At 62.7% G+C, this 20,807-nt stretch overlaps 1 protein-coding gene across 2 annotated transcripts in view; it reads right to left on the minus strand.

The window, feature by feature from the left end:
* Positions 1-20,807, minus strand: part of SBNO2 (strawberry notch homolog 2) — a 73,725-nt gene that overhangs the window by 46,495 nt on the left and 6,423 nt on the right. For both annotated transcript variants that reach the window (XM_055104018.2, XM_055104021.2), the window contains exon 2: positions 1,821-2,039. In XM_055104018.2, coding sequence (XP_054959993.1) covers positions 1,821-1,913 — 93 coding nt within the window. In that variant the 5' untranslated portion in view covers positions 1,914-2,039. The remainder of the gene's footprint in view (positions 1-1,820; positions 2,040-20,807) is intronic.

Genomic DNA, 20,807 nt, shown 5'->3' on the forward strand with positions numbered 1-20,807 from the left:
CCCCTCCCTCCTGGATTAGTCCCCAGGGTGTGTTTCCGAGATAGAATTCTTGGATCGGAACAAGCTCCTGGCGGGTTTCGGGGGATGGAGCTGTTCCGGTGGGGATGTGGCTTGGCCAGTCCCCTTTATGGTGGCCCAGGAGGCTGACCGACGGCCGGTACTCGAGCTCCACCGGGGCAGCTGTGAGGATCCAGCCTCAACCCCAAGGGACTCAGGAACTAGGGAGGGGGACAAGAGGGGTCTGGGCCACAACAGGGACCCTGCTATGAGAGGGGTGCCCTGGCCCCGGCTCAGAGCCCCCTCTGGACGGTCAGAACATGGCAGGAAGCTGCCCAAAGCCCTCTGAGGATGGACTGCCGAGGGGTGTCCGTGATGTTCGCCCCACAGGCCAACCTGGGTGTTGGGCTAGGGAGTGCCCAGGAGACCCTGGAGTCCTGGAGCAGGTCCTGCTGCTTGATAGGAGAGGGCAGCCCCTCTGTCTCCAGGTAGGAAATCCCCAGGCAGGGCCGGGCGCGGTGGCTCACGCCTGTAATCCCAGCACTTTGGGAGGCCAAGGCAGGCAGATCAACTGAGCCCAGGAGTTTGAGACCAGCGTGTCCAACGGGGCAAAACCCCATCTCTACAAGAAAAATTTAAAAATCTGCCAGGCATGGTGGCGCGTACCTGTGGTCCCAGCTACTCAGGAGGCTGAGGCAGGAGAATCACTAGCCCAGGAGGCAGAGGCTGCAGTGAGCCGAGATCGCACCACTGCACTTCCAGCCTGGGCAACAGAGCGAGACCCTGTTTTAAAAATAACAAAACAAAATAAAATAAAATGAAATAAAATAAAAATAAATATATATATACATGTTTATATAGTTTTAATTTTAAAAAATTTTTTTTCTTTTTGAGCCACAGTTTCGCTCTGTCACCCGGGCTGGAGTGCAGTGGTGCAATCTCTGCTCACTGCAGCCTCTGCCTCCCAGGTTCAAGCGATTCTCCTGCCTCAGCCTCCCAAGTAGCTGGGATTACAGACACCTGCCACCACGCCAGGCTAATTTTTTGTATTTTTAGTAGAGACAGGGTTTCACCATGTTGGGCAGGCTGGTCTCAAACTCCTGACCTCAAGTGATCTGCCCGCCTTGGCCTCTGAAAGTGCTAGGATTACAGGCATGAGCCACCGCGCCAGGCCTATTTTTCATTTTTTTGAGATGGAGTCTCACTCTTGTCACCCAGGCTAGAGTTCAGTGGCGCCGTCTCCACTCACTGCAGCCTCTGCCTCCTAGATTTAAGCGATTCTCCTGCCTCAGCCTCCCGAGTAGCTGGGATTACAGGCGTCCGCCACCACGCCTGGCTAAGTTTGGTATCTTTAGCAGAAGCGAGGTTTCACTATGTTGGCCAGGCTGGTCTTGAACTCGGGACCTCAGGTGATCTGCCCACCTCCACCTCCCAAAGTGCTGGGATTACAAGCATGAGCCACCGTGCTTGGCCAGAAACATATTTTTTAAGTAATTCCCTCACTGACAGTTTCCTACAAGTAAAGTGAGCCCCCCCCTACAGCTGACGGCGAAGAAAATGGAAGCTCTGCAGCAGGGAGAATCTCCTCAAATGTGCTTCTTGAAAAGCTGGGGCCATGAGTAGCCTCCCATTCACATCCCCATGGGGACCCTCTCCAGGGCCCACGGGGGCGGGTCGAGACAGGCTCTGGGCCAGGAAGGTCAGGTGGAGGTCACGCCGCGTCCACTGGGGCAGCATTCCGCACGACGTGACCCCGGGCACTCGGAGCGGGGCAAGCGCCCGTGGACCCCGTCGGGTGGGCCGGGGCCGGGGGTGGGGCTCACCTGCAGGGGCGGCGGGCTGTACAGGAGGCTGCCCGCCGGCGGGGGTTCATGCTGCGGGTAATCCCTGTCCATGGCGGGCCCCACTGCAAGCATCGGGCGGCAGGCGGGGTGGGGTCTTCGGCCGGGCAGCAGGCGGTGGGGCTCCGGGACCCGGGGCCGCCGGGGCGTCTATCTGGGCTTCTCGCTCCGTGGTGGCGGCGGTGGCGGCAGCATCATGATCTGCAGAGGGAGACGGGGACGTCCTGAGAGTCCGACGGTGGTGGAGAGTGGTGCTCCCCGGCCGCCTCTCCCTCGGGCATGACCGGTCCCAGCCTGGGCTGCAGCTCCTGCTACCCTCTGGGCCAGAACCAAAAGGTGCTCCTTCCCCTCCCCACTCACCCCCACCCGCCATCAGCAGTGCCACCCAACCCCTTTGTGCTGCCCACAGCGCCTTTCCTGGCCTCCCCGGCCCCAACTACAACGATTAAGGTGGGCCCGACAGGGCTGCCCAGGTCACAGGGCAGCCGTAGGACCAGGCACCCAGACCGTGAGCAGTGGAGCTGCCGGCTGACTCCCCCACATCTGGCTTTGTCAGCAGCCTGTCTGAGACTGTGGAGGGAGAGTCCAACCCGGGCCCGGCACCCAGGGGAGCCCAGGGGACACTGGACCCAGCCCTGTCCCTCAGAGGCAGCAGGGGCTCCACAGTGAGGTCTCCCAAGGAGGGGGGTCAGGGGCCACGCAGAGCTGGAAGAGCACACAGACCTCGTTTCAGGCTAATCACACACCAGCATCCCCACTGAGAACGTTCCTGGGCTACAGAGCCGAGCCCCACACCATCAGACGCCAGGGACAGCTCCCACGTGCCCCGCGGCCTCTGGCACACGGCCAGACGCCCGCCAGGCTGAGCCCCCACCAGGCCCTACCTGGCGAGTGCAGGGACCCAGGCTGGCCCGTGGTGGCAGGGAAAGCTTTCCAGGCGTCCGCCCAGCATGCTCACTGCCGAGGGCGGCAGGAAGGGGAGGCGGCGGCCACTCCCGGCCAAGCCCTGGAGTGAAGAAATCTCCGGGACTTCCAGTAATTGCCGTCCAGCCACACGCAGGCACTTGTGCAATCCCGTGGGGGAGAGGCACGTCTCTGCCCGGCGCTCCAGAGACAGTGGCTGGGGAACAGGGGCTGGGGGTCGGGACTCCTGTCCCAGAGACCAGATGGAGGTGGTCAGGCACAGTGGGGGTCACCCTGCCAGGCCGTCCCGACTGTCCGCGGCCTCTGCCTGCTCCCTGCGGTCAGGACGCTACAACCCACTGCCACCAGAGCTGGGACCCTTGGCGGCCCTTCCAGCTGCCCACGGGGACCTGCGACACCCTTGCCAGAACGGCCCTTTAGGGGAAGGGACAGGCCCGCTGGGATCTGGGGTCTTGGCCAATCCTTGTCAAAGATTCTGGGTCAGGCAGGATCAAAGCCTGGCTCCACCTTCTGAGTTGAATAACCTCAGACACCCAAGCTCCTCCAAGCCTCGGTATGTTCCTCTGGGAGACAGGTTCCCTGGGTAGAGCCTGGGACCCCCCCACCCCGGCCCCGTGCGCTGGTGGCCACAAACAGCTCTGCTGGGCCCAAGGCAGCTGCTGATACCGGGGTCCCCATCCAGGGGCCCACCAGTGCTAGGCGGTGGCCCACCCCCTGCCCTGGGGCTCAGCAGCCCCTCCCCTGCAGGGACTCCCCTCAGCTCCTGTCAGCACCCCTTCCTGCTGCAGGTTCCATCTCACGGCAGCCACAGCCCCAGAGCTACGCTGACCCTTTCCACACTCAGGGCGCTCCTCAGCTCTGAGGCCACACAGTCCTGAGCTGATGGGCAGCAGGGCCCAGGGCCCACGGTGGACGAGCTTGGGGAGGGGGCACCTTGGGCAGCTCTGGGGTGACCCCATGACCGTCCTCGGGGTACACCATAGCTGAGGGACCCCTCCAGCAGCAGGGGCCCTGAGCTCGCCTGTGTCCGAGTCCCCTAGGCCAGCACGGTGCTCCTGGCAGCTCCTCCCTCCCTACGGTCTCTGAGCCCCCCACGTCTGTGGACGCCCCTTCCAGGCGGCAACCCCAGGAGGCTCAGGGGACCGGGTTCTTCAAGGGGAGGGCTTCACACATGGCATGTGACCTGGAGTCCATGCCTTGGGGACCTGGCAGGGTGTGGAGACCTGGACCGGGAGGGGATGGGGGCAGGAGAGCAATGCAGACACCAGGCACAACCAACCAAGAGTCAGGGCCCAAAACCAGGAGGCAGAGGCGGAGGCGGATCCTCACACGCGGCTGCTTGGCAGTCTGGGATTCCTCAAGAGGCTAACGCTGGAGTCACCACACCACCGAGCAATTCCACACCACACAGAAATGTGGCCATGGACGTCCACAGCAGCACCACTCACAACAGCCACCCGCAGAAGCAGCCCAGTGTCCACGGATAGGCAAGTGGACCAGCATGTGGCGTGGCCCATCCACGTGCCAGAACACGACACAGCCATGAACAGCAGCGAGGCCGACCTAGGCCACAGCGCAGACGCACCTTGAGGACGTCACGCTCTGTGAGAGACGCCAGGCACAGATGTGTGTGATCCCACTACTATGCACTGTCCAGGACAGGCCCATCCAGAGACAGAAGGGGATGCGTGGGTGCCGGGCTGGGGCGACCCTGCACCCGGGGCCCATGTCCACGTCCTCCCACAACCCAACACTTCAGGCTGTGCCCACTCCTGAGAACGCCCACCCTCTGCAATCCCTCAGGACCCGCCACCCCTGAGAACGCCCACCCTCTGCAATCCCTCAAGACCCGCCACCCCTGAGAACGCCCACCCTCTGCAATCCCCCAGGACCCGCCACCCCTGAGAACGCCCACCCTCTGCAATCCCCCAGGACCCGCCACCCCTGAGAACGCCCACCCTCTGCAATCCCCCAGGACCCGCCACCCCTGAGAACGCCCACCCTCTGCAATCCCCCAGGACCCGCCACCCCTGAGAACGCCCACCCTCTGCAATCCCCCAGGACCCGCCACCCCTGAGAACGCCCACCCTCTGCAATCCCTCAGGACCCGCCACCCCTGAGAACGCCCACCCTCTGCAATCCCCCAAGACCCGCCACTCCTGAGAACGCCCACCCTCTGCAATCCCCCAGGACCCGCCACTCCTGAGAACGCCCACCCTCTGCAATCCCCCAGGACCCGCCACTCCTGAGAACGCCCACCCTCTGCAATCCCCCAGGACCCGCCCCCCCGAGAACGCCCACCCTCTGCAATCCCTCAGGACCCACAGCCCTGCCTTTCCGCCCACTGCCAGCCCCCCATCGCCTCCCACCCTGTCCTCGGCCATATCTCACGACCCCTGCTGCCCCAATCCCCAGGCCCTCCCGCAGCCCCCAGCCCCTAGCCCTGCCTGCAGACTCGGTCCTGTTCGAGGGCCCACGCCCCCAAGGGCTGGCTCCTGCCCCGTGGTCCTGAGGCCTCCGGACCCTTCCCCCATTGACTCCGCCACCGTTTCTTGAAGCAGCTGTGACCACGCCATGTCTCTGGGGTATCCAGCTGCCCCAATCCCCAGGATAAACCCTAGTGGGATACTGGGTGGGGTCTTGGGGCCTGAGAACACCCCAACGCAGCCTCTGCCACGCAGCCCCAGAGACGCTCTCCCCACGCGGCCCCGGAGACCCTCTCCCCACGCGGCCCTGGAGACACGGCCCACCCCGAGCCTCAGAGCCACGGGCCAGCCAAACGTCCAGCAGGCAGCAAAGCTGTGTCCCCTGCCTGGTTTTATTTTTGGGCACGAGTCCCATGACTGGAGGGATGCGTGGTGTGGGGGTTGGGGGTCACACGGTTCCCACCTTGGGAGGGGGCCCGCGCTTTATCAGCACACTGACACCCAGAGGGGATGTGGCTTCCTTCTGAAATCAGGTCTTCAAGGGAGTCGTTGTAAAAGAGAACGATGAAGGTGCTGGTGGCCCAGACAGGACAACCGCTGGGAAGGCAGAACCTCAGACAGGACCAAGATCCGGGAGAATCCGAGGAACCGGGTAACTGCGTCCGCCTCCCAGCTCTCTCCTGAGTCCGGGTAACTGCGTCCGCCTCCCGCCTCTCTCTCCTGAGTCTGGGTAACTGTGTCCGCCTCCCAGCTCTCTCCTGAGTCTGGGTAACTGTGTCCGCCTCCCAGCTCTCTCCTGAGTCCGGGTAACTGTGTCCACCTCCCAGCTCTCTCCTGAGTCCGGGTAACTGTGTCCGCCTCCCAGCTCTCTCCTGAGTCCGGGTAACTGCGGCCGCCTCCCGCCTCTCTCTCCTGAGTCTGGGTAACTGTGTCCGCCTCCCAGCTCTCTCCTGAGTCCGGGTAACTGCGGCCGCCTCCCGCCTCTCTCTCCTGAGTCCGGGTAACTGCGGCCGCCTCCCAGCTCTCTCCTGAGTCCGGGTAACTGCGGCCGCCTCCCGCCGCTCTCTCCTGAGTCCGGGTAACTGCGTCCGCCTCCCAGCTCTCTCTCCTGAGTCCGGGTAACTGCGTCCGCCTCCCGCCTCTCTCTCCTGAGTCCGGGTAACTGCGTCCGCCTCCCGCCTCTCTCTCCTGAGTCCGGGTAACTGCGGCCGCCTCCCAGCTCTCTCCTGAGTCCGGGTAACTGCGGCCGCCTCCCGCCTCTCTCTCCTGAGTCCGGGTAACTGCGTCCGCCTCCCGCCTCTCTCTCCTGAGTCCGGGTAACTGCGGCCGCCTCCCAGCTCTCTCCTGAGTCCGGGTAACTGCGGCCGCCTCCCGCCTCTCTCTCCTGAGTCCGGGTAACTGCGTCCGCCTCCCGCCTCTCTCTCCTGAGTCCGGGTAACTGCGTCCGCCTCCCGCCTCTCTCTCCTGAGTCCGGGTAACTGCGTCCGCCTCCCGCCTCTCTCTCCTGAGTCCGGGTAACTGCATCCGCCTCCCGCCTCTCTCTCCTGAGCCTGCAGAAGTCCCCGTCTTCCTGGCTGGACGCCCCAGGGTCTCACTCCACGCTGTGCAGCGACAGCTCAGCCTCCTGATGTTCAGAACTGGCCACTGTGCGGACCCTCCCCCTGGGGGTCCCTGAGCACCTGTCGTGTGGAGCCCCTTCGCTCACTCCTCCCTCAGACCCGAGCCGTCTGCAGATGGGGAGCTGTGTCCTCGGGGCCCGGTTCTCCTGCGGTCCTCTCGCCGAGCAGGGTTGTGACCCCCGCACTTTCTGATGTGGACACGGAGGCCCCTAGGTGGAGCCTTGACGTGACCCCCAGAGCCAGACTCAGCAGCTCAGGCCACGCTGTGCCCACGTTCGCGACGGCAAAGCGGAAACCCTGAGAAGACACTGGCCACAGAGCCATAACCGAGACCACGGGAGGACCCAGGGCGCACGGCACACCCCAGAGCGCTCCGCCCAGGCCCGGGTTCTGGTCTCCTGGCACACCTGGCAGCATCTCCAGACCTGCGCCAGCAAAGGCGGACATGGAGGCCTGAGGAGGAGGCAGCGAGGCCCGGGCGAGCGGGCGTGGCCGTGGTGATGGAGCCCGGCAGAGGCCACCGCACAGTCCCTGGAGGCTGCATTACCTCAGCCGAGGTTCTCCGGGCAGGCACAAGGCGCTCCCTGCGTCCCAGGTCCTGAAGATGGCAAGGAGCAGGCCCCCGGGTGTCCCAGGAACCCCACACAGAGCCACGGCCACGAGACAGAGTGGACTTGCGGCCTCCGGTGACCTCACAGCCATGATGGCCTCCTGCAGCCGTGACCGCCGCCCCACGGCCGTGACCCCACCTGCAGCCGCGACCCCACCTGCAGCCGCGACCCCAACTGGAGCCATGACCCCACCTGCAGCCATGACCCCACTTGCAGCTGCAACCGCCGCCCCACAGCCATGACCCCACCTGCAGCCACGACCGCTGCCCCACAGCCGTGACCCCACCTGCAGCCGCAACCCCACCTGCAGCCATGACCCCACTGCAGCTGCAATCGCCGCCCCACGGCCGTGACCCCACCTGCACCCGCGACCCCACCTGCAGCCGTGACCCCACCTGCAGCCATGACCCCACCTGCAGCTGCAACCGCCGCCCCACAGCCGTGACCCCACCTGCAGCCATGACCGCCGCCCCACAGCCGTGACCCCACCTGCAGCCGTGACCCCACCTGCAGCTGCAACCACCGCCCCACAGCCGTGACCCCACCTGCAGCTGTGACCCCATCTGCAGCCACGACTGCCGCCCAACAGCCGTGACCCCACCTGCAGCTATGACCACCGCACACTGGCCTCCAGATGGGCTCAGGACAGGGCAATCACCCTCTACCTGGCGGGCGCACAACTCGCATCCTAGGACCCGGTGGGGCGGGGGGGGGGCTGGCGATTTCACAAGGCTCAGCTAATATGGGGCAGAGAGCCCTGCAAGCTCAGGCACCTGGGCAGGCCCCAACTCGGCCGCCAGGACCGTCTGGTGGGGAGGACACTGCAGGCCGTCTCAGGTCCTGACCCCTGCAGACAGAGCGCTTCGTCCCTCAACATGGAGCCCGGGGCAAGGGAGGCCTGAAGGGCTGGAGCCAAGGCAGGGTCAGCCCAGTGAGAGACCTTGGGGGGGACGGGGGTAGCAAGAGGGGGTAGCAAGGGACAGTTGGGGAGAACAGGAGACAGCAGGGGACAGCGAGGGACAGTGGGGGGACAGGGGGCAGCAGGGGACAGTTGGGGACAGCAGGGGACAGCGGGGGACAGTGGGGGAAGAGCAGGGGACAGTGGAGGGACAGCAGGGGACACTGGGGGGCAGTGGGGGGACAGCAGGGAAACAGTGGGGGGGCAGCGGCGGATGGGACAGCGGTGGGACAGCAAGGGACGGGGGGACAACAGGGAGACAGTGGGGAGATGGGGACAGCGGGGGGGCAGTGGGGGACAATGGGGGACAGCAGGGGAACAGTGGGTGACAGTGGGGCAACAGTGGGGGGACAGTGGGGGAGCAGCGGGGGGACAGGAGGGGACACATTCAAGACATCCGTGAGGTTCCCCTACTCCTGGGCCAAGGTGCCTGCCTGAGAGGACTTCGCCCCCCACAGAGCTGGGCAGTGGCAGAGGAGGGGGCTAGGGAAGGGAAGCGGGTGAGGGAGACCCCAGAGTGTCCGGCGCTGCCCCCGCCCACGCCGGTGCTGCTCTCTGCAGCCATCAGCCTCCGGGTGCCCCCGCCTGCCCCGCCACGCGGCCACATTCCCGCACCACCCTCTCACATGTTCCACCCCAGGGGCAGCACCCGCCCTCTGGCTGTGGGTGCTGGTGGGCAGCTTGCGCCTGGCACCTGTTTGTGATGGGGGAAGCCGCCCCGGCAGTGAGGCTGAGGGAGCGGGAAGGGCTGGGCCTGGCAGAGGAAGAGCAGCCGCTCACCCACATCCCTGCAGCCCGGCTGGGGCCCAGCAAGCCACTCACGGGCCCCAGGCCCTCATGGGCAGCCCCCCACCCACTGGGTACATCCAACTTCATGCACCAAGAGCCCATGAAGAAACCACTCCCACACCCCTGCCCAGGTCTTGGGGGGTCTGTGGGGCGGCCTCGGGGGGTCTGCACAGTGGACTCACAGGAGGCCCAGTATTACAATGGCGGCCGCCTGGCTGCAGTGAGTGCCTGGTGGACACCCCCGAAGGGCAGTGGGGAGACCCGGGGGAGGACGCACAGGGGGTGGCTACAGAGCAGAGGCAGCTGGCTGGACCCACTGGGGGTCTCGTCCCTGCAGCCTTCACCTCCCAGGTTCAAGTGATTTTTGTCGACCCACCGGGGGTCTCAGCTCACTGCAGCCTTAGCCTCCTGGGTTCCAGTGATTTTTGTGCCTCAGCTTCTGGAGTAACTGGGATGACAGGCACCCGCCACCACGGCCCGGATAATTTGCGTATTTTAGTAGAGAAGGGGTTTCACCATGTTGCCCAGGCTGGTCTCCAACTGCCGATTTCAGGTGATCCGCCCGCCTCGGCCTCCCAAAGTACTGGAATTACAGGCGTGAGCCACCAGGCCCGGCCCGAATGGAAATCATTTTCATAGTAACATGAATCTCTGTAACTCACTAGACTGTGGCCAGGGAAACCTGTGGGCAGCTCTGCCAGGACCACAAGGGGGCATTTGCTCTGGACGGCCCCTCCCAGGGTGGGCAGGGCCCGAGGACAGAAAGAAAGGGTGGAGGATCCTGAGGTGCTTCCCAGAAAGCTCAGGCTGCTCCTCCAGCCAGGCACAGCCAGACCGGGAGCACCGGGAGGTGGGAGTGGGGGTGGGGGTGCCTGGGCACTGGGGTACTGGGAGTGGGGGTGCCTGAGCACTGGAGGCTGGAGGTGGGGGTGCCTGAGTACTGGAGATGGAGGTAGGGGTGCCTGAGTACTGGGGGTGAGGGTGCCTAGGCACTGGGGGTGGGGATGCCTGAGTACTGGGGGCTGGAGGTGGGGGTGCCTGAGCACTGGAGATGGAGGTAGGGGTGCCTGAGTACTGGGGGTGGGGGTGCCTGAGCACTGGGGGTGGGGGTGCCTGAATACTGGGCACTGGGGGTGCCTGAGTACTGGGTACTGGGGGTAGGGGTGCCTGAGTACTGGGGGTGGGGGTGGGAGTGCCTGAGCACTGGGGGTACCTGAGCACTGGGGGTGGAGATGGGGGTGGGGGTGCCTGAGCACTGGGGGGTGGAAGTGGGGGTGGGAGTGCCTGAGCACTGGGAGCTGGGGGTGGGGGTGCCTTCCTGTCTCAACACAGCTTTAACCTCTCGGGCCCGACGAAGCGGGTCTCAGGATGCCCAGGACCCACATTTTAGGAACGGCCACGTCATACTACGCTTTCTACCTCTCCTCTTGAAATTTTCTAAAAGTTCTCAAGTCTGCTGCCAAGATTATCAGAACTGCATAGGGAGCTGTGTGGGTCACCTGTGAGGCCCGGAGCCTCCCTGACGCAGGTGGTGGGTGTCATGGCTCTGCTGTCTTGTGAAAGAGTCGTTAGTCAGGCGGCAGGGCCAGGAGGGTGAAAGCTGATCCACTCCCTTCCCTGGGGAGCCGTGGGGGGGTTGGGCCAGGCCTGCGGGGAGGAGCCAACATACAGCTTCCCCAGCAGCGGGCCAGACAGATGGACGTCCTGGCTCAAGGTGAGCAGGCACGGCCACAGATGGCGCCTGGGGCCTTTGCAGGCATCCTCCTGGCCCCGAGGCTGCGGGGCTCCTTTGTGGGGGACACAGGGCTCAGGAACCACTCCACACCCTAGACGGGAGCAGGGATGGGGTCTTTTAAAGTTAAGGTTTTATTCTTTTTTAAAATAATACAGCCGGGAACAGTGGCTCACACCTGTAATCCCAGCACTTTGGGAGGTCAAGGTGGGAGAATCGCTTGAGGCCAGGAGTTCAAGACCAGCATGGGTAACATAGCAACACCTTATCTCTACAAAAAAATTTAAAAATTAGCCAGGTGTGGTGCATGCACCTGTAGTCCCAGCTACCCGGGAGGCTGAGGTGGGAGGATTGCTTGAGCCCAGGAGTTTGAGGCTGCAGTGAGCTATGATCATGCCACTGCACTCCAGCCGGGGTAACAGAGCAAGACCCTGTCTCAAAAACATAAATAAAACTTAAAAAATAAAATAAAATAATAAAAATAATGGTTACAGATGGTTTTCGAAGAAAAAAAAACAACACAAATACAGACTCATAGTATACTAGGTGGCCCAGCTAGGAAAGCCACCATCCTAAAAACAGCAACACTGAGTACTGAGGGACTAGCGCACAGCCACAGACACAAGTGTGCCACGCCCACACACCCGCACACGCATCTCAGCACACGGCCACAGACACGAGTGTGTCACACCCACACACACCTGCACAGGCATCCCAGTGCACAGCCACCGACACGAGTGTGTCACACCCACACACACCCGCACACACATCTCAGCACACGGCCACAGACACGAGTGTGCCACGCCCACACACACGTACAGGCATCCCAGTGCACAGCCACAGACACGAGTTTGCCACACACCCACACATGCATCTCAGCACACGGCCACAGACACGAGTGTGCCACACACCCACGCACCCACACACGCATCTCAGCACACGGCCACAGACACGTGTGCCACACACCCACGCACCCGCACACGCATCTCAGCACACGGCCACAGACACGAGTGTGTCACACCCGCACACACATCTCAGCACACGGCCACAGACACGAGTGTGCCACGCCCACACACACCTGTACAGGCATCCCAGTGCACAGCCACAGACACGAGTGTGTCACACCCACACACGCATCTCAGCAGGCTGCCACAGACACGAGTGTGCCATGTCCACACACACCCACACACACATCTCAGCACATGGCCACAGACACGAGTGTGCCACGCCCACACACCCGCACACGCATCTCAGCACACGGCCACAGACACGAGTGTGCCACACCCACACACACCTGTACAGGCATCTCAGTGCACAGCCACAGACACGAGTGTGCCACACACCCACACACACATCTCAGCACGTGGCCACAGACACGAGTGTGCCACATCCACACACACCTGTACAGGCATCCCAGTGCACAGCCACAGACACGAGTGTGTCACACCCACACGCATCTCAGCACGCGGCCACAGACACGAGTGTGCCACACACCCACGCACACCTGCACAGGCATCCACACCTGCACCCACACATGAACCCACACACGCACCCCACCCACAACTGCACATAGACCCCAATGGCACCTGTGCCTGCACGGGCACCCCACCTGCACCTGCACACACACCCACCTGCATAGGCACACCCTACCCCACCCCCACATGCACCTGCACACACACTCACACCTGCCACCACACAATGGGGAAGTTGGCCCATGCCAGCGTCAATATCTAGTTGGTAACATTGTTCTCTCATTGTACAAGACCTTACCACTGGGGGAAACACGTGGGGGGAATCTCTTTGTATCACTTCTTACCATAATTGTATCACTTCTTACCATAGCCACAAATCTGCAATTATCTCAAAAGTAAAAACTGTGGTTGGGAGTGGTGGCTCGCGCCTATAATCCCAGCACTTTGGGAGGCCAAGGCAGGCAGATCACTTGAGGTCAGGAGTTCAAGACCAGCCTGAGCAACGTGGCGAAACCCCGTCTCTACTAAACACACACACACACAAATAGCCAGTGTCGTGGTGCACACCTGTAATCCCAGCTACTCGGGAGGCTGAGGCAGGAGAATCGCTTGAACCCAGGAGGCGGAGGTTGCAGTGAGCCGAGATCACGCCACTGCACTCCAGCCTGAGCAACAGAGTGACACTCTGTCTCAAAATAAAATAAAATAAAATAAAAATTTTAAAAAGCGTAATTCCCAGCATGAACTGGGAAAACATGTTGGGCTCACGGCTCTGCTGCCCGCCAGGCCCTCCACCAGCTGCGGGAGAAGCTGCATCCTCAGCTGCCGCAAACCTTCATGCAGGAAAAGGCCAGCCTGGCAAACCACAGGCACGCGGGTGGCACCCGGCCACACGGGCGGCAGTTCTGACCCTCATCCCCTGTGCAGCCCAAAAGCCAATCATGGGGGAGGCCCCAGGCTTGGGCCCAGACCCAGTCCTCCCTCCCCGGGCTCGCTGCCTGCTCAGAGCCCAGCCCGCCTGTGAAAGGACCAGGGCACCACTGGCCCAGGCTGTGTCCAGGGAGCACGGACCCCGGGTGGACCCCCCTTACCACAAGGCGCAGGGCCAGGTCTCCCAAGGGCACCTCGACTGGTGCACAATGACCAACATGCCGGACACCTGCACCCCAGGGGCCCCGAAAGTGGTGTGTGTGCGTCACACTCACATGCCAATGCCTGCTTCTCAGGAACCCTGAGAGTGACGTGTGACTGAACGCCAATGCCTGCGTCTCAGGATCCCTGGAGAGCCACGTGTGCGTCACGCTGACCGACACGCCGATGCCTGCATCTCAGGATCCCTGAGAGCGCCACGTGTGCGTGTTTCCTCCCCCAGGGCCAGCTGGGTCCCCCACCCCTTGCCAAGCTGCCCGTCCATGAATGAAGAAGCTGTGGAACTGTCCATCTTCCCTCCGCCCTCCACACCCACCTGCCCACCAGTCCAGGGGTGTCCACCTAAACCACAGCCCAGCCCAATGGGGCCGCACTTCTGTTCCGGCTCGGCAGCAGCTTAAAGACCTCGGGATGAAGACCCACAGCCCCTGGGGCCCCAGACCCCGCCTCTCCTCCAGAGGGTGCCACCCTCCCTCTCTATCCTCAGAAATGCTGTTGGGGGGCCAGGCATGGTGGCTCACACCTGTAATCCAAGCACTTTGGGAGGCCAAGGCGGGTGGATCACTTGAGGTCAGGAGTTTGAGACCAGCCTGGCCAACATGGCAAAACCCCATTTCTACTAAAAATACAAAAAATTAGCCAGGCATGGTGGTGCGCGCCTGTAATCCCAGCTACTCAGGAGGCTGAGTCAGGAGAATCGCTTGAACCCAGGAGTTGGAGGAGACAGTGAGCCAAGATCCTACCACCGCACTCCAGCCTGGGCAACAAGAACGAAACTCCTCAAAAAAAAAAAAAAAAAAAGAGGCCAGCCGCGGTGGCTCACGCCTGTAATCCCAGCACTTTGGGAGGCCGAGGCGGGCGGATCACGAGGTCAGGAGATCGAGACCATCCTGGCTAACACGGCGAAACCCCGTCCCTACTAAAAAATACAAAAAATTATCCAGGCGTGGTGGTGGGTGCCTGTAGTCCCAGCTACTCGGGAGGCTGAGGCAGGAGAATGGCGTGAACCCGGGAGGCGGCACTTGCAGTGAGCCGAGATCGCGCCACTGCACTCCAGCCTGGGTGAAAGAGCGAGACTCCGTCTCAAAAAAAAAAAAAAGAAAAGAAAAAGAAACGCTGCTGGGGGCAGGGGCCTGGATCTCAACCCCTGCAAGGGGGAAATCTGGCTTCCTCTCACCCAAACGAGCCTGCCAGAGGCAGGAGGCTGACACCCCGGAGGGACCAGCTGACATCGGCCTTGAGGGACCAGACTTCTCCAGGCCGGCAACCTTCTCCCAGTTTTGTGAGGTGGAGCCCAACCTCCAGACCAAGAGAGGCCTTCCTGACCTTCAACCCCATCTCCAGAGCTCCCCAGAGCTGGTCTAGCCCCTCATCTGACACACAGAGAAACAGAGACCAGGAACCTGATGCTGGTTTCCCTAGCCCATGTGAGGACCCTGTAGACCAGCTACATGCACACCCAGTCCAGCCACCGGACAGCGTTCAGTGGGAAGAGAGCAGACCATCGTCCACCCACATTCCAGACTCCAACCGGCAGAGGGGAGGGGACGTCGGGGCTGCAGGGCCACCAATGTGGACGGGGCAGAGCCCCAGGGACAGCCTGTGCTGGGGACGTATGGGGGCAGGATCAGACCCCACAGTGCCTGCGGGCCACAAGGCCAAGACAGGGTCTGGTAAGTGACGATTTGGAGGCTGGTCCTGAGGTGCAAGAGGGAGTGCCAGGGACAGAGAGGGCACCAGGGTGACTACAGTCCCTCCAGACTCACATCTACCCACACCTGTGGGTGGGGCCTTATTTGCATACAGGGTCTTTGCACACGTGGTTGGTTACAATGAGGATGCTGGAGCGGGGTGGTCTATGTCCCTGTTAACAACTGATGTCCTTAAGAGAAAAGAGGAACGTGGACACCCACACATCAGGAGACGGCCACATGGAGACGGAGCAGAGGCTGGAGTGACGCGGCTGCAGACCAAGGGCACCTGGAGCCCCGGAAGCTGGGAGAGGCAGGAAGGGTCCTCCCCTGGAGCTACTCCTTGACCTCAGCTTCCTGTGGCCTCCAGGACAGGGAGAGGCTGCTCTAGGCCACCCAGTTTGCAGCACTGCTGTGGCCGCCAAGAGAAGCTCGTCCAGGGAGGAGGCTGCTCCAGCCCTGACCCCCACGCGACTCCCGTGAGCACGAGGACTCGGGTGCCCTGGGGTGAGGCGGCACGAGGCTGTCTGTGGATTTCCACAGCATCCCAGGAGGCGTCTGGACCGCAGTGGCTCCAGGCTGCCAACCACGGGCAGAGGCCACCGCTCCCGAGCTTGGACCCTGCCATGCGCAGGCACAGGTCAGGCGGCGCCGGGGAAGCCTGGGGGCCCCAGACTGGCCCAGCACCGCCTGACATTTCTCAAGCATGCTGGGGGACGGCCCCTCGATTTAGGATGAGGACGAGGTGGGCCCGGCAGGAGGGCAGGAGCCGGGGTCCAGGGCGAGCAAGTTCTCCCCGCCCCACGAGGAACGGCAGTGGCCCCGGTTGCCTGGAGGTGGAAGGGGCACTGCAGCCTCACCGCCCCATACCCCAGGAGCCCACGTGCTTCTCTCACAGGGAAAGGTGTACTGGCCAGACTCAGCACCCTGAGGACGGGGTCGGAACCCAGCGCCCAGGAAGCTCCCCTCCCCCCGACCAAGGGCCTCCCTCCAGGTGGGTCCTCTGGAAACTCAGGCCCGCGGCCATCACGGCCCCTCTCCTGGGAAGGCTCAAGGGTGTTGGCCGTGGGGGCTTCACACTGCACCCCTGATTTCGAGGGAAGCCCCTGCCCATGGCTTCCGGGGCCTTCCGGAGGGGCCAAGGGGCTGGTGCCGTGGGAGGGAAAGTTCCCAAGCTCGGAGATGGCCAGGAGCAGGAACAGCTTGAGCGGGTGGCCGAACTGACAGCTTCTCTTGCCAAACCTCCTGTCCTGCTCCAGCACAAAGCCTCCCCCGTGCACAGGGCCAGGTGCTAGGACACTGTGGGGACATCCCAGATGCCAGGAGCAGTGGAGACAGGAGGAGAAGGAGGAGGGGGAGGAACAGGTGCTAGGACACTGTGGGGACGTCCCACATGCCAGCGGCAGTGAAGACAGGAGGAGGAGCAGAAGGAAGAACAGGAGGAGAAGGAGGAGAAGGAGGAACAGGTGCTAGGACACTGTGGGGACGTCCCAGATGCCAGGGGCAGTGGAGACAGGAGGAGGAGGAGGAAGAGGAGGAGAAGGAGGAGGAGGAACAGGAGGAGGAGGAGGAGGAACAGGAGGAGGAGGAGGAGGAACAGGAGGAGGAGGAGGAGGAACAGGAGGAGGAGGAGGAACAGGAGGAGGAGGAGGAGGAGGAACAGGAGGAGGAGGAGGAACAGGAGGAGGAGGAGGAACAGGAGGAGGAGGAGGAGGAGGAACAGGAGGAGGAGGAGGAGAAGGAGGAGGAGGAAGAGGAGGAGGAGGAGGAACAGGAGGAGGAGGAGGAGGAGGAACAGGAGGAGGAGGAGGAGGCAGCGGCGGCACTGTGGGTCTTCCACAGGGTGTGCCCCGAGGAGGTCAAGACTCCACTGCCCTGAAGCAAACAAGGCGTCCAGCCCGAGCCAGGGCCACACGCCCAACAGGTAGGATCCAGCAACCCCTGCGCAGCAGCCCCCGCCATGCGAGGGAGGACCCGGAGTTGAGCGTGGCCCCGCCTGACATCTGACCCCGCCTTCAGGAGCTCCACCAGGTCAGGGCTGCTCAGCTGACCCCACAGCCCCACCAGGCATGGTCAGCACGGTGCCGAATGCAGGCCTGGAAAGGGAATAAAGGAGGCCCTGGGGAGGGGCCTTGGTGCTTCATCCCAAGCCAACCCCGAAAGTGGAAGCCACAGGGCCAGGGGGACGTCGTGGCTGAGATGCGAGCAGGGTGCCGGGCACCCCCAAGGCAGCACTGCTGTCCCTGAGAACAGAAGGAAGTCCGGGCCCAGAGTCAGAGCCAAGTGGAGTAGTGGTGGTTGCTGGCACTCAGCCCTGTACCCTTGGACAGAGCAAGAGTCCCAAGCCAGGAATGTGAGGCCGATGCCTTTCAGGAAGAAACCACATCTGGGGAACCAGACCCCAGATCCCAGACCCCAGACCTCAGACCCCAGATCCCAGACTTCAGATCCCTAGATCCCAGACCCCAGATCCCAGATCCCAGTACCCAGATCCCAGACCCCAGATCCCAGATCTCAGACCCCAGATCTCAGACTCCAGACCCCAGATCCCAGACCCCAGATCTCAGACCCCAGATCCCAGACCCCAAACCCCAGATCCCAGACCCCAAACCCCAGATCCCAGACCCCAGATCTCAGACCCCCAGACCCCAGATCCCAGATCTCAGACCCCAGATACCAGACCCCAAACCCCAGATCCCAGACCCCAGATCCCAGACCCCAGATCCTAGATCTCAGACCCCAGATCCCAGACCCCAGATCTCAGACCCCAGATCCCAGACCCCAGATCCTAGATCCCAGACCTCAGACCCCAGATCCCAGACCCCAGATCCCAAAACCCAGACCCCAGACCTCAGACCCCCAGACCCCAGATCCCCAGATCTCAGACCCCAGATCCCAGACCCCAGATCCTAGATCCCAGACCTGAGACCCCAGATCCCAGACCCCAGATCCCAGATCCCAAAACCCAGACCCCAGACCTCAGACCCCCAGACCCCAGATCCCCAGATCTCAGACCCCAGACCCCAGATCCCAGATCCTAGATCCCAGACCTCAGACCCCAGATCTGACCCCAGATCCCAGACCCAAGATCTCAGACCCCAGATCCCAAAACCCAGACCCCAGACCTCAGACCCCCAGACCCCAGACCCCAGACCTCAGACCCCAGATCACCAGATATCAGACCCCAGATCCCAGACTTCAGATCCCCAGACCTCAGACCCCCAGACCCCAGACCTCAGACCCCAGATCCCAGATCACCAGATCTCAGACCTGATCCCAGACTTCAGATCCCCAGATCCCAGACCCCAGATTCCAGACCCCAGACTCCAGATCCCAGACCCCAGATCCCCAGATCTCAGACCCCAGATCCCAGACCCCAGACCTGAGACCCCAGATCCCAGATCACCAGATCTCAGACCCCAGACCCCAGATTCCAGACCCCAGACCCCAGATCCCAGACCCCAGATCTCAGACCCCAGATTCCAGACCCCAGACTCCAGATCCCAGACCCCAGATCCCCAGATCTCAGACCCCAGATCCCAGACCCCAGACCTCAGACCCCAGATCACCAGATCTCAGACCCCAGACCCCAGATCCCAGACTTCAGATCCCCAGATCCCAGACCCCAGATTCCAGACCCGACCCCAGATCCCAGACCCCATATCTCAGACCCCAGATCCCAGACCCTAGATCCCAAACCCCAGATCTCAGACCCCAGACCCCAGATCCCAGACCCCAGATCCCCAGATCTCAGACCCCAGACCCCAGATCCCAGACCCTAGATCCCAAACCCCAGATCTCAGACCCCAGACCCCAGACTTCCGATCCCCAGATCCCAGACCCCAGACCCCAGACTTCAGATCCCCAGATCCCCAGATCCCAGACCCCAGATCCCAGACTTCAAATCCCCAGATCCCAGACCCCAGACCCCAGAGGGAGGCCCCGGTGAGGGAGTGGAAAGGAGATTCCGCGACACAAATGCTTATGCGGAAACAGCCTCCAGGCCGGGCTGCGGGGGCTCCAAAGCAGGGTCCCCATGCTTTGAGCAGGCCTCACTGCTACCTGGCGGTTAAAGGCCTGTCCGCCTGGCCAGGGTGGTGCGGCTTTCTGTGGCAGCCAAGCAGCTTCCACGCGGCTTCTGCTGCTGTGAGGAGCCCACTCGGGTCTTGAGTTTATTTTCAGTCTTTTGGGGCCAGCGCGGTGGCCCGTGGCTGTAATCCCAGTGCTGGGAGGACTGCGTGAGCCCAGGAGGTGGAGACCAGCCTGGGCAACAGAGCGAGACCGCAACTGCACGCACACACACACACAAACATACACACACACAAACATACACACACACACACACGCTAAAAGCCACACACGCTAAAAACCTTTTAACATGCTGAGCTTGAGCCTGTGGTCCCCTCTAACCTACACGTCTTTTTCTCCTGAGCAGATGTTAAGCCAAATCCCCACTCACTCCAGACTTCCGGTCCTTTGAAATGGAGGTGCCCTTGTGTGTCTTCAATCCACGTGGAGGGTAGTCTGGCCCATCCCACACCTGCTACTGTCACTGCCTCACATCAGCGGCCTCAGGCCACAAGGTCTCCCCACCTGGCTCCTTGGGGAGTGCCAAGCGTTGCCAGCAGCCGGGCTATGCTGATCCCAGGCAAGTGGCCCGACCAGTCACCACTGTCCTTGAGCTTAAGTCCAGCCTTGGTGACAAAAATGTCACAAGGACCTGCATCCGAGCCCAGAGGGCATCAGGTCCTGGAGGAGGAGGAAGAGTCCCTTCTGGCTTCAGGCTGGGCTTCAGGACGGCAGCTCCAAGACCGCTCAGAGCGAGACTTCAGCGCTGACTGCTGGAGCTACGCGCCCTGTCCTGACAATTGCCGCACAGTTAGGCGCTGCTCCACGCCTGGGGGAGGGAACAGAGGGCCCGAAATCACAGAAGCAGGAACCCCAGGTTCGCCAGTGCAGCCTGATCCATCTTCCCTCAAACGTAGCTGCTGACAACGACACCCACGCGCCCTCTCTGGGCCCAGCAGGTCAGAGGTCCAGGTGGGCTGGCTGCTCCACGGCCGCGGCTCCAAGGCCAAGGTCAAGGCACTGCTGTCCTGGGCCCTGGTCTGGGTTCTCCGGCAGAGTCCGCGCCTGAGCTCGGCCGGGGGCGGGATTCTGCTCCCTGTGGCCGCTGGGCCGAGGCCCCACTTCCCTGCTTTCGGGGAGCCACGTCCCCCATCACGCCATCCCTCCCTCCTAAAAGCCAGCAGGGCGAGGTCCCTCTCAGGCTTCTGACCTGACCTCCCCTCCTCCAGGTGGAGAAGGGTCCCACGCATGAGGACATTTGTGACGATGCCGGGACCACGATGCCGGGACCCGAGGAATCCAGGACGACCCCTCTGCAGAGCCTCTGTGCCCCGGGAGGCACCACACCCACGGCTCCAGGGGGTGGGGGGGACGGTGGCTTCTCTGGGGCTGACCCAGACCCGCAGGACACAGCCCCAGGCCATGAGGTCTCAGCCTGCAGTCAGGCCGCGTGCACGGAAACCCAGGCTCCTGAATGGCCAGCCAGGAGCAAAGCCGGCCACTGAGTACGGGAGCAGGCTCCGGGGGACG

The sequence above is a fragment of the Pan paniscus genome, chromosome 20, assembly GCF_029289425.2.
Source record: "Pan paniscus chromosome 20, NHGRI_mPanPan1-v2.0_pri, whole genome shotgun sequence".
NCBI classification, from domain to species: Eukaryota; Metazoa; Chordata; class Mammalia; order Primates; family Hominidae; genus Pan; species Pan paniscus.